At 44.7% G+C, this 14,401-nt stretch overlaps 1 protein-coding gene and 2 long non-coding RNA genes across 4 annotated transcripts in view; 1 reads left to right on the forward strand and 2 right to left on the reverse strand.

Moving 5' to 3' along the window:
- HOXC10 (homeobox C10) overlaps window positions 1–3,713 on the reverse strand; it is a 5,357-nt gene extending 1,644 nt beyond the window's left edge. The window contains exon 1 of the mRNA XM_006030563.2: window positions 2,835–3,713. Within this exon, the coding sequence (XP_006030625.1) occupies window positions 2,835–3,609 (775 nt within the window). The 5' untranslated portion in view covers window positions 3,610–3,713. The remainder of the gene's footprint in view (window positions 1–2,834) is intronic.
- A 117-nt stretch (window positions 3,714–3,830) lies between these two features.
- On the forward strand, window positions 3,831–7,658 carry LOC102386945. Of its 2 annotated transcripts, none has more exons than XR_003095701.1 (3): window positions 3,831–3,998; window positions 4,415–4,510; window positions 4,638–4,664. It is a non-coding gene; the product is annotated as an uncharacterized LOC102386945 (long non-coding RNA). The 2 variants fall into 2 exon arrangements; XR_324645.2 differs by lacking the exon at window positions 4,638–4,664 and adding an exon at window positions 6,343–7,658 and having other exon boundaries at window positions 3,835–3,998.
- A 2,017-nt stretch (window positions 7,659–9,675) lies between these two features.
- On the reverse strand, window positions 9,676–11,115 carry LOC112551396. Its single transcript, XR_003095702.1, has 2 exons — window positions 11,022–11,115; window positions 9,676–10,109 (listed from the first exon to the last, which is right to left on the reverse strand). It is a non-coding gene; the product is annotated as an uncharacterized LOC112551396 (long non-coding RNA).
- Between the last annotated feature and the right edge of the window lie 3,286 nt (window positions 11,116–14,401).

The raw sequence follows: 14,401 nt of genomic DNA on the forward strand, positions 1-14,401 counted from the left end.
TTTGGCACACTGAGCCTTTTTTTTTTCTCTCTCTATGGAGGAAAATCTACTTATCCCAGATGCTAGGAAGGTTGGGAAGTGTACCAATTGCATTTGTCCTAATCATCCTCCTGGAAGATCTTTGCCTTTATGAAGCATGTGTGCTTCCAAATAGGTATATTCTTAGGCAGCGGCATTTCTTCTATACACACCCACACACTTATCCACCCACCCACCCCCCACAAGCTCTGTATAAAGGCAAATGCATTTCAGGCGTTCACGGATAAACACAGCAAATACTTCGGATTTGAATTTGGTCTTGAGGAAACCCCTGGCATCAGGGGTCGACTCGTACTTATGCCTAAACTACACATACACAGACACACACAGACCCCTATATATCTAGATAGATAGATAGATAGATAGATAGACCCACACACATATATAGATATATATACATACGTGTATATATATACACACACATATACACAAGCATACACACACACACATATATATACATATGTATACCCATACATACATATATACATATACACATGCATACATATATACACATATATACATATGTGTGTATATATATATACACACACACACTTACATACACATAAATACAGAGAGAGAGAGACTATGTATAGTTTAGGCATAAGTACGCATATATATATCTATATCTATATCTGTATGTGTCTATATATAGACACACACACACACACATATATATATAGATATAGATATACACACACACACATATATATAAATATATCTCAAAGGAAAATGATGCTTTCTACCAGTCTGAAAATCCACTCGCTGCCCTATTCCTGCCAGTGTCAGAAATTTCGCCCACTGGAAATAAGGCTAATAATAAGGATGAAAAAACCCCCAAACAAACAACACTGTATTTAACCAATTATGCCTTTCAAAATGAGCTGGCTTGAAATGCCTCTTTCCTCCATGTTCGAAGTTCCGCTTTCTTATCATTGAACCTAGCAAATTCTGTCTACAGAGTCTGGCTTTCCACCGGTCTCAGAGACATTGGAACATCTCTTACCTTGTGCCTGGATGAATATACACATAGATTTATATCTCAGGGTCAACAGAAACGAAAAATTTAGCTACGCAGGAATTGTTTAAACCCATAGATCCAGAAGCAAACCAAATCCGCTCCTCAACTGGCCGTGAGCTTTACAAATGGTCATAGCAATGTAGCCCCGTTTGGCAAAATGCACAAGTCTCCAAACCAAGGACTTTTCCAGGCACACATCCATTTTGTTTGAGCTTCCCAACAATACGGGAGGTGAAGCCTCTTCTCCTTGTTTCATGCTAGTATTGTTATTGTTATTATTATCATCATCAGTATTATTATTAGTTCGCCCCCATTGCAACTGAAAGCCAAGATGGTCTTTTTTTTTTTTCCCCCGCAGGCAAACTCCCACCAAAATTGCATCCTGGCGTGCAAATAGAAGACGCTGGGAGAAGATAAGTTTGCTGGGATTTTGATAACCTTGACTTTGTGTTTTGTGGAATTGCAACTCCACTGTCAGATAAAATAATTTGCCATTGGGTGCGGGATTCATTCAACGCGGCTTTTGGGGAGGCTGGGGGTGGGGGAGTGTTTTTGGAAAGGCCAATTTGCAAAGGTGATTTTGCAGGGAGATTTTTTTCACGTGAACGACAGAGGATGTGAAAGGTTTGTATGGTCTCCCCTGGCAGCCCATACACGGGGCATGCATGTGTGCGAGGATACACACAAAACACACGCGTGTCTCTGTGCAAGGCTACATATTTCCTGGCCATATCTCCCTCCGCTGCTTGTTTTCTAATTATACTACCAATTCCTAGACACAGAAACTGTGGGAACCCCAAAACCACAGTCAAAGAAACCAATCCGTTTACTTAAAGCCCTCTCCGCTTCCAACAGCATTTTACACTAAGTATTTTGCTGCAACTTTTCAGTCAAATCACACAAGACATCTCCTTCCTAACCTGGAAGAAACACTTCAATCCATCTAAGTGGCTCTAATATCTCTGAAGATGAAGAGACCCATGTATTTCAAGCCATGCACACTCTCTACAGTGAGAGTCAGATCTGATGAATGAAAGCCTCTTTCCACAGAAAGCCAAACTTAAGCCATCAGCTCAACACGTCCAAACATTTTTTCGCCTTCACAAACCAGACCTCCATTCGCCAAAAAAATGAGAAATTGATTAAAAAAAAACCGCTTTTCGCCCCTTCTTCCCCCAAAATAGCGAGCGTCAAGCAATGAAATGAAACGCAACACACAACTCCAGCCTCAGCTGTTTGGCAAGTGAAAATATGACCCGGTCCATATTCTTTTCGACTCAAAGCAGTTGAAACTGGGCGAAGCAAAAGAGTGGTGGGAAATCATATGAAGAAATAAACTGCTTTGGCACACCAGAAAGAAAGCACTGGGAGAGACAACGGCCCCGAAGACAAGAGATTTTTCCTTGGCAAACTCAGTGTCATCTTCGCCTAGGATAAAAGCCACCTCATCTAATTAAGCGCACGGCTCCTTGCGAGTCCACACTTAAATAAATACCGGCACTCACAGACATCCTCCAAGCAAGGAGATGCGCGTCCAAAGCGATTCCAGATCCATCTCTCCCCCCACACCTCACCAGCCACCCCCCAGTCCTTCGCAGTGTGCATCTCTGGATTTTAAAAATAAAGTGAGGGGGGAGGGGGGGACAGAGGGTTGGGACCCCTTCAGACAGCATCCCCAAACCTCCACGCGAAGTTTGCAGAGGGAGAAGCCAACCCTTCCTCCGCTCGCTTCCAAGACTGCGGCCAAATCAGCTACTGATAATGAACGAGTCCTTACCTTTCGTCTCATTGTCAGAATTGTCAGTGCTGGTGTCAGTGCTTTTATTCAGCTCTTTCTCTGGTTCCGTGGGGCCGATTTTGGGAGCGGGGGCACTTTTTTCGGTTTTAATTTCGTTGGTGGCCGTGTTCTGAGGGTTATCTGTTTTGGTGTTTTCGGGGAAACTCACTTTAGCCACGGGTGGCGGTGGAGGAGGCGGTGGAGGTTGCTCCAGATGCTCGTTCCTTGGATTCAGACTCGCCCTGGATTCAAAACTTGCCTCAAACTCATTTGGATTGTTGCAGTTTGACGTCTTCTCCATGGAGGAATAACCTTGGCTTGTTCGGTAGTAGCTGGGCACGGGTACTTCATGGTCGTTTAGGCAAGAGTCAGGCATTTGGTTGGGGTAGAGGGCTGTCTCTGTGGCATTTTTTGCCCTTTTATCAGCGTTATACATACAGCAAACATTCTCTTCCTTGACATTGGTGGGGAAGGAGCAGGATGGGAGCTGTCTCGCAACAGGTTGCTCGATCCTGTAAGTATTTTTGGGGTCACACCAAGTGTCTAGCTGAGAAAGGTAAGATGGATAGGTGTTGAGAGACAGGTTAGCGTTATTCACCTCGTCTCTTTTGGAAAGAGACGGGATAAGTCCACAGTTCCTCATCACTCCACAGCTGAAATCGCTTCCAGGCTGCATGTACATCCCTTGGTTAGAGGAATAATTCTCCCCTCTACAGGTACCGGCCAAGGAGTCCATCAAAAACGAGTTAGAAGTCACATTGTTGGGGCATGACATTTTCAGAGAGGGCTTTTAAAGAGGAATACTACAGCCAGGGGCTGACATCTTTTTTTTAGGGAAAAATATCAGCACCATAATTATCCACGCATTGGTCCCCACCACGTGACGCCCAGGCCAATGAGGATTGAAAATGGCCTTGATGATTCAGACGCCGATGACGTCACAGGGGTCAAGTTGTTGGGAGAGCGGAGAACCAACGTGGAGCAACAGCGACATCTATCAGCCCGGCCGGGGTAGGGAGCCGGGGACCTTCACGTTGAACAAAGGAGCGAGCCCCCTTCGCTCCGGTTTGTTTACCAATGAACCAACGCGTGTGTACGGCAGAGTGGGGGGAAAAAAAGGAAACGACCGGGCAAATACAGGCAAAGTCAAATTCAAATAAAAAGGTCAGCAAATAATCAACCTTCCTTTGCCCCCCACCCCTATCCCCCCCTTCCCCTTGTCTCTCTTCCCTTCTTCTCCTTCTTTTATTTTTTTTCTCCCCCCCCTCCCAAAATAAATCCAATTTCTGGCAAGAGGCACAGACACTTCCCCAGCCTAAAATGAACTTTCTTCCCTCTCCCCCGCCAGGCGCCTGCTACTTCCCCGCCCCAGCAAAACTTGCCCTATTTTGAGTTGCTTTCAGGGGTTCTTTAGGGTGGGTTTTGCTTTCCATGATTATTATTATTTTTTTAAAGCAAAGGTTGGTGTGGATTTTTTTCTTTTTTGGAGGGGTGGTTATGGATGGGCTGGGGGTGCCCCGCTTCCAGGTTGGAAATGCAGGGGGACGGAGGCATCTGGTTTGGTTTGTTTTGTTTTTAAGGTTGTTTGAAATCAGAAAGAGGGGGATCTTGCCAACCCTTGCACTGCTCTGGATTGTGTCTCTGGTTCCCACCGAAATCCCAAGCTCTTTAGGACGGTAAGCAGATTTTGCAAGCGCTCATTTGACAAGAAAAGAAAATGAACAAGAAAGAAAAGAAAAATAAAAGTATACTCTCTTATTTTATCCCCCCCCCCCTTTTTTTTTCTTCCCTCCCCCTCTGCAGCTGAAGTGGAAGAGACTCTGCAAAGGCAGGTTTTTTTAATTATCCCCTCTCATTGTTCACTGCTTTAAGTTTCTTTGCTCAAATAGTGTCTCCAGCGCTGGGCACGGATCTTGCAAAACATCTCGTGGGGAGACAGAGGAGGTCAAATTTGTTCACTGGGATCGATCTTTAAATAGGAGACTACAACAGGGTGATTGGAAGAGTTTTTTTCCCCCCTCTGTCTCCTTCACGACAGGAAATAATTACTCAGGGGGAGAAAAACCCCGAAATCCAAACTGCATTTGCCCAAATAGCTGCAATTGCCAAATTGCAACGTCTCGGTTCGCCTAGGAGTTGCTTTGCTTTTTGTTTTGCCTTTTTTTTTTTTTTTGCTTGATTTTGAGGAAAGAAAGTGCCTTTCCTGTCCATTCCTCCTCGCTCTTTTTGTGCAACACTTTTCCTGTTGTGGGAGTTTTGGGGTTGTTGTTGGTTTGGGTTTTTTTCCTTCCCCCACCTCCATGTTAACGATCTTACAACTAGAATTAGCATCTCAGCCAGGAGAGCATTTTTACCTTTGTCTTTTCGCTCTTGGCTTTATTGGGCATTTTGGAAAAGAGGGGGGAGAGCAGGGAAGCTGACCTGGGGGTGTGCGTGAGAGTTGTGTGCATGGGTGTGCGTGTGATTTTTCACTAGCACTGGCGGAAACCTCTGCTTGGAAAACCCTGGGGCTGAGTGAGGCGAGGGCTCGGGGTGGAAGGGGAGTGGGAATAAATAAAAGGGAAGAAAGAAGCGACTAAGCAAAGCTGGGGTTTCAAGATCATTACGAGCGATTGGAAAGCCACACGGGTTCAGAGTCACTTTCAAGGGAAGGAAACGCCAGCAGAAATAAATGAAACGCCGCCTTGACTGGCAAAAAGGGGGGAAACACCCCAAAAGCAACGCATTGGAAGGGGAAATAAAAGTCCCAGCTACAAGGGGTGGTGGGGGGAGAAGTGGTACTGGACCATTTTACGGTCTCGGTGTTAAAAGTACGGTCCTGTGACGTCTGGTAACCCTCTTTCCCCCCAACCCCCTCGGCTTTAACTTTCAAGAGACTTCCGAGGCTTCTTTCCTCACCCTCAAGTGCGCCCCGGTGCCTTCTCCTAGGCCGAGGAGGCTCCAAACTCCGTAAGAGGATTTTGTCTCCCCCATATACAGCACAGTAAAAAGCTGCAGTCGCCATTTGGTTCCCCTGGAAAGCTATTTGCGACTTTATTGCCTCTATTTGTGTTATCTGCATAGGTCTCTTTAAAACAGTTTGATAGAAATCGTTCCGTTTTATGATATCCAACGAAAATTCCACATAATATTTATAAGCAAAGGATAAAACTTTAGTATGGGAACCAATATTTTCTCATTTATAGGTGATGAAATTAAAGACCAATGCAATTTGGTGTTATATTGCTCCATACCCCCCCCCCACCCCTACTTCTACTTTATTTTTGCAGCTGATGTGGTTCCTCAATAATTTATGCTGTTCACTCAAACATCTACACATGTGCATTTTTGCGACACCAAAAAATTTGACCTCATAGTTTCCTGGATTGTCTGCCTGAAGATTAAATGTGTTTTCCTCTATTTCCCCCCTTTGCCGCGTGTTCCTGGGCTTTGGTCGCAGGAGATAGGAAGGACTTTGTGTGAGCCCCTTGGACGTGAAATAATTTGAATTTTTGGTTCTCCTTCACAGGCTGCTTCGGCGAAATCTCAGCCCCACGCAGGCTGCTGGAGTGAGAAGAAGCTGCTGGAAAACCCCTCTTTTATGCACGTGAAAATGCTGTGAATATAAAATAAAGATTTGCAAGGGACCGGGCATGGCGCTTTATAGGGGTGGTGGGGGAGTTTGGGGGGCCAAACCAATCCATTTATGCAAATATTTGAAAGCTGTTAAAAGCTCTTTTAAAGCCAAGACTGGAAAGCCAACTCAGAAAGTGGCAGCCACGGGTGGTGGGAGGGGTGGGGGGAACCAGTTTCATCATTACAATATTCGAGTGTATTTAAAACACAAAAAGCTTTAGCATCAAGGGATTATTTTTTTGTCTTGTCGAGTAGAAGTCGCTGCTCCTCAAGAGCACAGAAGAGGTTTCCAGGAGACGGAATATTGTTTAAAGTTAAAAATAATTAGAAGTATGATAAACATGGGTCATTAATGGAAAAAGAAATAAAATTCATCAGCTTAAGTAGAACCCCCGTTGGGAAAAATGCTTGTCTCTAATTACAGAAAATAAATACGAACAAACGCTATTAAAACTTAAAAGGAGAGCGCCGAGATGTGGGAAGGACTTTAATAACCTCCTTTGAATTTTACACACTTTTAGCAGAACAATATGCAGGCTGGATAGTGGCACACACACAAAGCACGCGCCTGGGGGAAGTACACCTACGTGCCCTGCACACGCACACACATGGCATTGTATGTTCATAGACACCTTCCTGTAGGGGGGGGAAGACACCGTGGACATTGGAAATGGTCTGAGGGTTTAGCTTTATGCAAATATATAAGTCTCACCAAATATAGTTGCCTCCCTTTCTCATGCGTGTGTGTGTGTGTGTGTGTGTGTGTGTGTGTGTGTATGTAAAGCCAATTGCTAATGTTCCTCTATTGTCCTGGCTGTGGGATGGTCCTTTTTGAAGGGCCAAAAGGCGAAGAATTGGCTTAGTATATCCCTCTAAAATCAGCTTTAGGCGCTTCCTCCTCTTGCCTGCATGGAAAAAGAGGCAGAAACCCTGAAAAAAAGCCCCTTTCCCCCTCCCTTATCCGTCCAAAACGCATTTAAAATGCACGTGGAGACTATCCCCAACAAAGACCCTCTCCAACTTGCGCATAATATTTTACCTGCCTCCTTTTCAATCTAATTATTTAACAGAGAGTTATGCCCAGAAAGTGCCTCTTATGTCCATTGCATTTTTTTTTTACCAACTTTTCTTACATTTTTTATGACGAACATTCATTTTTTTTTTTTCGCTCCGAGGAAGTATTTGATAGCAACACTTTAATGATTACCTTAAATTTGTATTTCTGCCTGGTATCATACCCCCCTGTTGTAGCGGAAATAATTCTGATTTATGGCAAAGTCCACTGGAGTACAATAACAGCGATGCAAAAATAAAACCCACGCCTTTATATGTTGGCTTGGAAACTGTAAACTATCACCACAAGAAATCTATCAAACTTTACAGTCCCTCTTATTCCGCTTCCTTCTTTCTGAGTAACTTAAGTCAAAGAATTATGGAATGATATTATGTTCCTTGAGGTGGTATTGAAAACTGTGTTCAAATTTTCCTACCGCCAACATAGCAGTCTTCAGACATTAATATACTGGTTTTACTTCGACTGCCTTCCTTTCCCTTTGATCAAGAGGACGAATTTTGCACAGGGCGAGTCATATGTTAGCAGGAGCCGTGCAGGGAGCGACACGAGAGCATTGCAGTGGGGTCCTTGTTAAAGTTTATTCGACCAGGCATTTTTTCCTGCCATTTTCCAAATGCATTCACCAACCTCAATATGACACCAAAAAAATCGGGTCTGGTCCCATCCGGAGCTATGAAGTCCAAGCGGCTTAAGCATTTTTTTTTTTTAATCTCCCCCAGCAAGCAGCATTGCTGGCTTCAAGTCGGGAAATGGTGGCATTTTATTCCCCCCCGCCCCAACCCCCAGGTAAAAGATGACTTTAAACGTGTTTTGATCTTTAATGCCATTGACTTGTTGGGAGCATTGGTGGAAAAGGAGAAACACTGGGAGCGAGAGGAGAAAGGCAAAGAACTGAAAAAGAAGTAAGCGCGTGTTAAAAGCTGCGTAAAAACTTTAGTTATTTTGAAAAAAAAATCCCCCCAAATTCTAGCTGGGAAGGTGGGATTTGTCTTTTCTTCCCCATGGAGGTAATAGTCTGATATTTTGCTGGGGTTATTCCATGAACCTGCTTTAAGTGCGTCCAAATAAACACGATTGTTTCAAATGTAGCTCTCAGCCTGAATCTACTAGGGGACGAAGCAGGAGAGATCCCGAAATCCGGTCTAATCAGGGGCAAAAAAAAAAAGGAATCACGGAATAAAACCTGGACACGCAAGAAGTTTCCGCCTTGTTGTGTGGGAATAAACACGAGAGCTGGGATACGGGCTGTTTTATTCTGCTCGAGTCCTCCAGACAGGGATTTTAATATACAGTAGAGTCCACTGCGTTGCAAAAGGACAGAAAGCAGCATACATGCATTCAAAAATAAAATACACACACACAGACTCTTCATCCAGTCCGAAGCCTGGAATATAATCTGGAAACACTTCCATTTTCTTAATGACATATTGTTTGCAAGCCGCAGCAGATACGAGGGCCAGCCATTTGAACACTCACTTGTACAGTAGCATACGGTTCATATCAAACGCCTTTCTCAAGCAGGCGCTGCAGAAGGCCATTAGGATGCATCACTTCATTCAAAGGAAGGTATCCCTTAAACAATTAAAACCAACGACCCCCCCCCCTTTCCAACTTGTAACACAGAAACAGTTGTAATGTTTGCATTCAGTCTTTCCCCTCCTCCCCCCCAAATGAATCAAGTTATTTTTTATAGGGCTCCCTCCGCAATATGCTCCGTTTTAATTCCTCGGCTGAAGATATTAAAAAAAGAAAAAGGCAAAGAAAGCCAACAGCCTCTTATGGGGCTGCAAACCTCATTCTTGCGGTTGCATGTGGTAATTTCCAAGTTATCAAAAGCAGAGGAACGTGCTTGGAGCTACCAGATGCTGTAGAGTTTTGCCCCCAACTTTATGAAAGGCCCTAATGAGACGCCATTTTGGAGGGGGGGGATAATACAAGTCATGTTTTCATATTTGCTTTGATAGCAAAAAAAAAAGAAGAAGAAGAAAAAGAAGCAGGCAGCTCTAAAGGGCAAGCCAGACAGAGACGTACCAGCGGGGCTGGTTTTGTCGTGCATGGGAATGGGACCTCATATGGTTCAACTGAGCTCCCAAAATACTTTCCTCAAAGTTGGGTTTTTTTCTTCCTCCCCCCCACCCACATCTAATTGTCTTTTTTTTTTCTTTTGCCTCGTGGCCCACACTATATTTCAGCAGCAAATCCTCTCCTGTCCATGTAGCAGAGCAGTCCTTGAAGACAACGTTATAGCTCACTGGAGTCACTAAGACAGAACAGGCTAAGATATTGGGAGCACGGAGTATTTATTTACGTGGTCACAGCCATGGAGCTCCGTCGGGGATAACTAGGGCTCCTATAAAAGTTACTCGTACCCAAGTCAATGAATTCACCCTGCGATCCAACAGGCGTAGATTAGCTCAATTGATGGTCGATTCAAGTCCACTTGCCAAAGCCACTGCCTTTGTTCTTCGGATTTTCTAATCCCAGCTTTGCCAACATCAACCCCGGGAGGAAAGAGCAAAGGGGGAGAGGAAAGGCTTTCCCCTCACCGCTATTGTTTGCAGGTCTTGCGGAGCTGGTCGACAGACCTGTTTATTTCCAGGCCACCCAAAAACACACAAAAAAAGAGAGAATTCCCCCTTAGGACGGGTCTGATCACACAGTCAAGTTTATGCTCCTCATTTCCAGTTCAGGAGCTGCTGGGTGTGCGTTTGTTTGCCTGTGTGTTGGGGGGGGGGGGGGGCGGGCGGCCTGGGGGGTGTCTGGCTGCATGTGTGTGTGTTGGGTGTTCGGGCTGTGTGTGTGCCTGGCTGTACGTGTGTTGAATGCACGGGTGTGCGTGGATTTATGTGTGTGCCTTGCTGCACATGTGTGTGTTGGGTGTATGGGCTGTATGTGCATGTGTGGCTGCACATGTGTTGCATGCATGTGCGTGATTTGGGGGTGGGCTGTGTGGGTGTGCATGCCTGCCTGCACATATGTGTTGCATGCATGCATGTGTGTGGGCTGCATGGGTGTGTGCGCTTGCCTGCATATGTGTGTTGCATGCATGCATGGTGTGTGTGTGTGTGTGTGTGTGTGTGTGTGTGCGCTTAGTGCGTGGGCTGTATGGGTGTGTGCGCCTGTCTGTACATGGGTTTTGCTTGAGTGTGTGTGTGTGTTGAGTGTGTGTGCTGTATGGGTCGGTGCGCCTGCCTGCATGCATGTGTGCGTGCTTGTGTTGGGTGTGTGGGCTGTCTGGGTGTGTGTGCCTGCCTGCACATGTGTGTTGCATGCATGTATGTGTGTACGCGCGCATTTTATCCCTGGACGTAAATGTGCAGTTCTTTACAAAAAAAATAAAAAAGAAAGAAAAAAGTAGTAAAAGAAGCTGCATTTTTTTCCTGCAAAAGTGGAAGAGATCTGCTCTAGCAAGGAAGCCAGCTTCAAGGATTATTCCCCCTACAAGACACCAATTAAAACTATGCCCCCTTCTCTGAAATATTTCACAACAAAGTCACCTGGATCGGCTGCCAACACGCTGGGTAGGAAGTCCAAGCAGGAATAAGAAACAGGTTGGCTTGATGTGTTTGTACGTCACACGGAAAGGTCCTTCGTAATTAGTCTGTGTGTCATTAACGTAGCAATACCCCAAGCTCCCCAGCCTATGAGGAAGCCATTCATTGTGATGGACATGAGAGGTAGGAATAAAGTTGTCTGCTGGAAAGCCCTAAATGCGTGCTGGGAATTTTTTTTAAGGGGGGGGGGGTGTTAAAAAAAACCAAAACTTGTAAAAGTTTTATGCCAAACAAAGTTATAAAAACTTTCCATGCGTTGAGATATCAAAAGGTTTATAACAATAATAAAGCGTGGGCGCCGGGCGTGTGTTAAACCTCCTTCGAAATGCATTAAACTCCGGGCGGCGGAGTTAAATATTAAACGTTGTAGACACCGGGTTTGGGTCCGAATTGAGATGGAGAAGGGGGGGCGGGGGGGGAGGGATGTGGTATCCCCTTCACCCCACCTCACCCCCCCTTTCTCTCTCAGGAGGCGGAGCCGGGTTAAAGCCCAGCGACTTTCTGATTCCGCTGTATTACAAAAGGGCTAAAGGTGATGGACTTGACTTTATTGAAGTTCAAAGACATCATATATTCACATTTTTCTTCCTGGGGGATCCCTGCCTACACCCCCCCACCCCCCTTTCTCAGGCCAGGGCCATCATTTCGGGCTACAAAAGGCGCTCGGCCTTTTAGCGCTGAAGTGTGAAGTTCCCTTAAAAGAAAGGGGGGAAAATATCCCCCAACGCACAGTTCGGGACCATCAACATAAAAGCTGGTGGGGTCTTTTTGTGTGTGTGTTTCCCCCACAGTGGTACCCAAAGCAGAGCTGCTTCCTCACGTACCACCCCCCCCCCCCCCACAAAACAAACAAAGAGGAAAACCACAGACCCCCAAAAAAAAAAAAAAAAAGGGAACATTAACAGGCTTTTCCTACATGGTACTGCTGTTTAATGCCGCTGTAAACTCCCACATGGTCTATAAACTTGGGTTTTACAACTAGCATTCCATTTTAGCTGGCGAAAACTTTGAACTAGGCCTCCAGTTTCATTGTGCTGCAGTTGAACTGAAGACATGGAAAGGGAGGGAGAGAGAGAGAGAAAAAAATCCCCAGGCAGGTCACCCTTATTTGTTTACTATTTACTGCGGAAGTCTTTTCCTATGGCCAGACGGGGTAATTAAGAAAAATTAAGCTCTTTAGTGCTGCAGTCTTTATTACAATGTCTAGACTACTCGCTTTTGTCCGGACAGCCGCTGCTGTTACGGGGTATTAACTGCTATTTCTGACCTGGCGATAAGCACCTTATTGCATCTCTAGTTGGTTTTCCTAACCTTGGAAAAGGTTTGGCAAACACTCATTAAAGAAAGGTGGATTTCGAGGAACAAAGCAGACTCTTTTCTTGGCCAGATCTTGGCTTGGCAGCTACAGCTGCCAAATGTACGGGGGTTTTGTTTTTATTTTATTCCGTTTTCTTTGATTTTGCTCTGTTTTCTTTTATGAGATTTGGTTTTGCGCAATTGTATTGCATTGCACTGCTTGCCCATTGCGTTTCAACTCTCTGTCCCCCCCTTTTTTTAGCAAAGCATTCTCCTTCCCCTTCCCAAGATCTAAGTTCATATTAGTATTATTATTTTAAAACATGCCAACAAAAAGGCCGGAGAGCTGCCAGGGTTTTTCCTTTTTTTTTTTTTCTTTTTCCTTTTAGGCCAGAAGCCTCCACGCTTCAATAGCGGTGAATTTGAAACATAAATACAAAGAAACTCTCTTCTTTTTTTTCCCCCCCTCCCTTCCATCTAAGCCTTTCTTCTCTTCCATCTCATTTAATAAGAAACATGCCCGGGAAGAGCCGCCTTTCAGATCATATCATGGCGAAATGAGGATGGGTCTATCGTGCAAAAGCAAAGTTGATTTTGTCCTGTGTGTGTACATGTGCAAACTAAGCACATTTTTGTGGGTCCGCTGCTGTCACATAAAAATCAAGAGACACCATCCAAGTGTTTTGGTTCAACGGAGCTGTATTTAAAAGCAATTATGAGCATTTTACAAGAGCGCTGTCACTGTATGGGAAGAGGATGTGTTGTTGCTTTTTTGTTGGTCCGCTCACTTCTTTTTCCGGGCCGCCTCTCTCCTCCCCTCCTCGGTCTACACAAGTCCGCAGCAACAAGGAAGGGGCGCTGGGATTGGAAATAATACCATAAAAGAAAAATACCCCCCTGGCTCGTTATATTGACATAAAACCCCCAGCACCCAACCCCTTCCCGGCATCTTCTCCCTTTGTCCTAGCAAACAAATTGGGCATCTTTAATACACTCAAAGGGGGATGTAGAAGGAGGGAGGGGGGGGGGAGAGGAAAAGTCACTGAGCCCACCTAAAACTGCACTTCTGCTTCCAGTGCCTGGAGGTTGAACTTGTTTTCCTTAAGCAGGAATTTAAAGGACTTGACTTTGCATTTGTGCTTTGCACGGAGAAGGTAGGTTATCCTTGACTTTATCCTTGCTCCGGGGGAAGGAGAGTTTCATTCATTTGCAAAAGGGAAAAAAAAAAATCTAGGGATGGTGCTCGCACAAATGCAAAGAAGAAGGGGGGGGGGAGCCGAATAATACCCAGTCGCATTACTGGGCCGACCAGCTCCTATAAATTTCAATTCGCTGATGAAGCCGGGCTCCACAACAAACGCCGAGGCTCCGGATTCATTTGGACCGCCCGAGCTTGCGAAGAGCCACATGAATATGGATGATGCGAGCCCCGCTCCCATCCAAAAGCGCCCTGCTATCATTTCAAGTCCTAGAGCAAAGCCTTACCCCACATTGACCGCAACGAGGCTTTTTAAGAGAGGAAATACCAATAAAATGGTCAAATAAAATCATAATGTAGAACAGCTTGCAATGTCTTTATTTGCCACAGAATGTCACAGAGTTTCCCGGGGATTCACTTTACATACACAAAGATTTACTTATTATTATTATTATTTTAATTCATTTTTTTTTTTTTTTACTCTTTTCCTTTTCCTCTGGTTTGCTCTTTGTCTCCCAGATCCGGAAAAAAAATGCATTACGAAATGTATTTACAAACAATCTCGAGACCGTTATTGCAAATGTATTGTCTTCTGTATTTCCTCTCCTCCCTCCCCACCCCGCCAAAACATGTACAAATGGGGCTGCATAGACTATATATATTATATATATATGTATATACACACGCCCAAATATATGTGGATATATGTGTGTGTATATATATATATATGTATATAAATATATATATATATATATATATAAAGATGTATAGAGAAAGAGGAGGGTGAAATGAAGTCGTTCTGTAGCTGGACAGGATATTTAAATTAGGT

The sequence above is a fragment of the Alligator sinensis genome, unplaced genomic scaffold, assembly GCF_000455745.1.
Source record: "Alligator sinensis unplaced genomic scaffold, ASM45574v1 scaffold1542_1, whole genome shotgun sequence".
Classification (NCBI taxonomy): domain Eukaryota; kingdom Metazoa; phylum Chordata; order Crocodylia; family Alligatoridae; genus Alligator; species Alligator sinensis.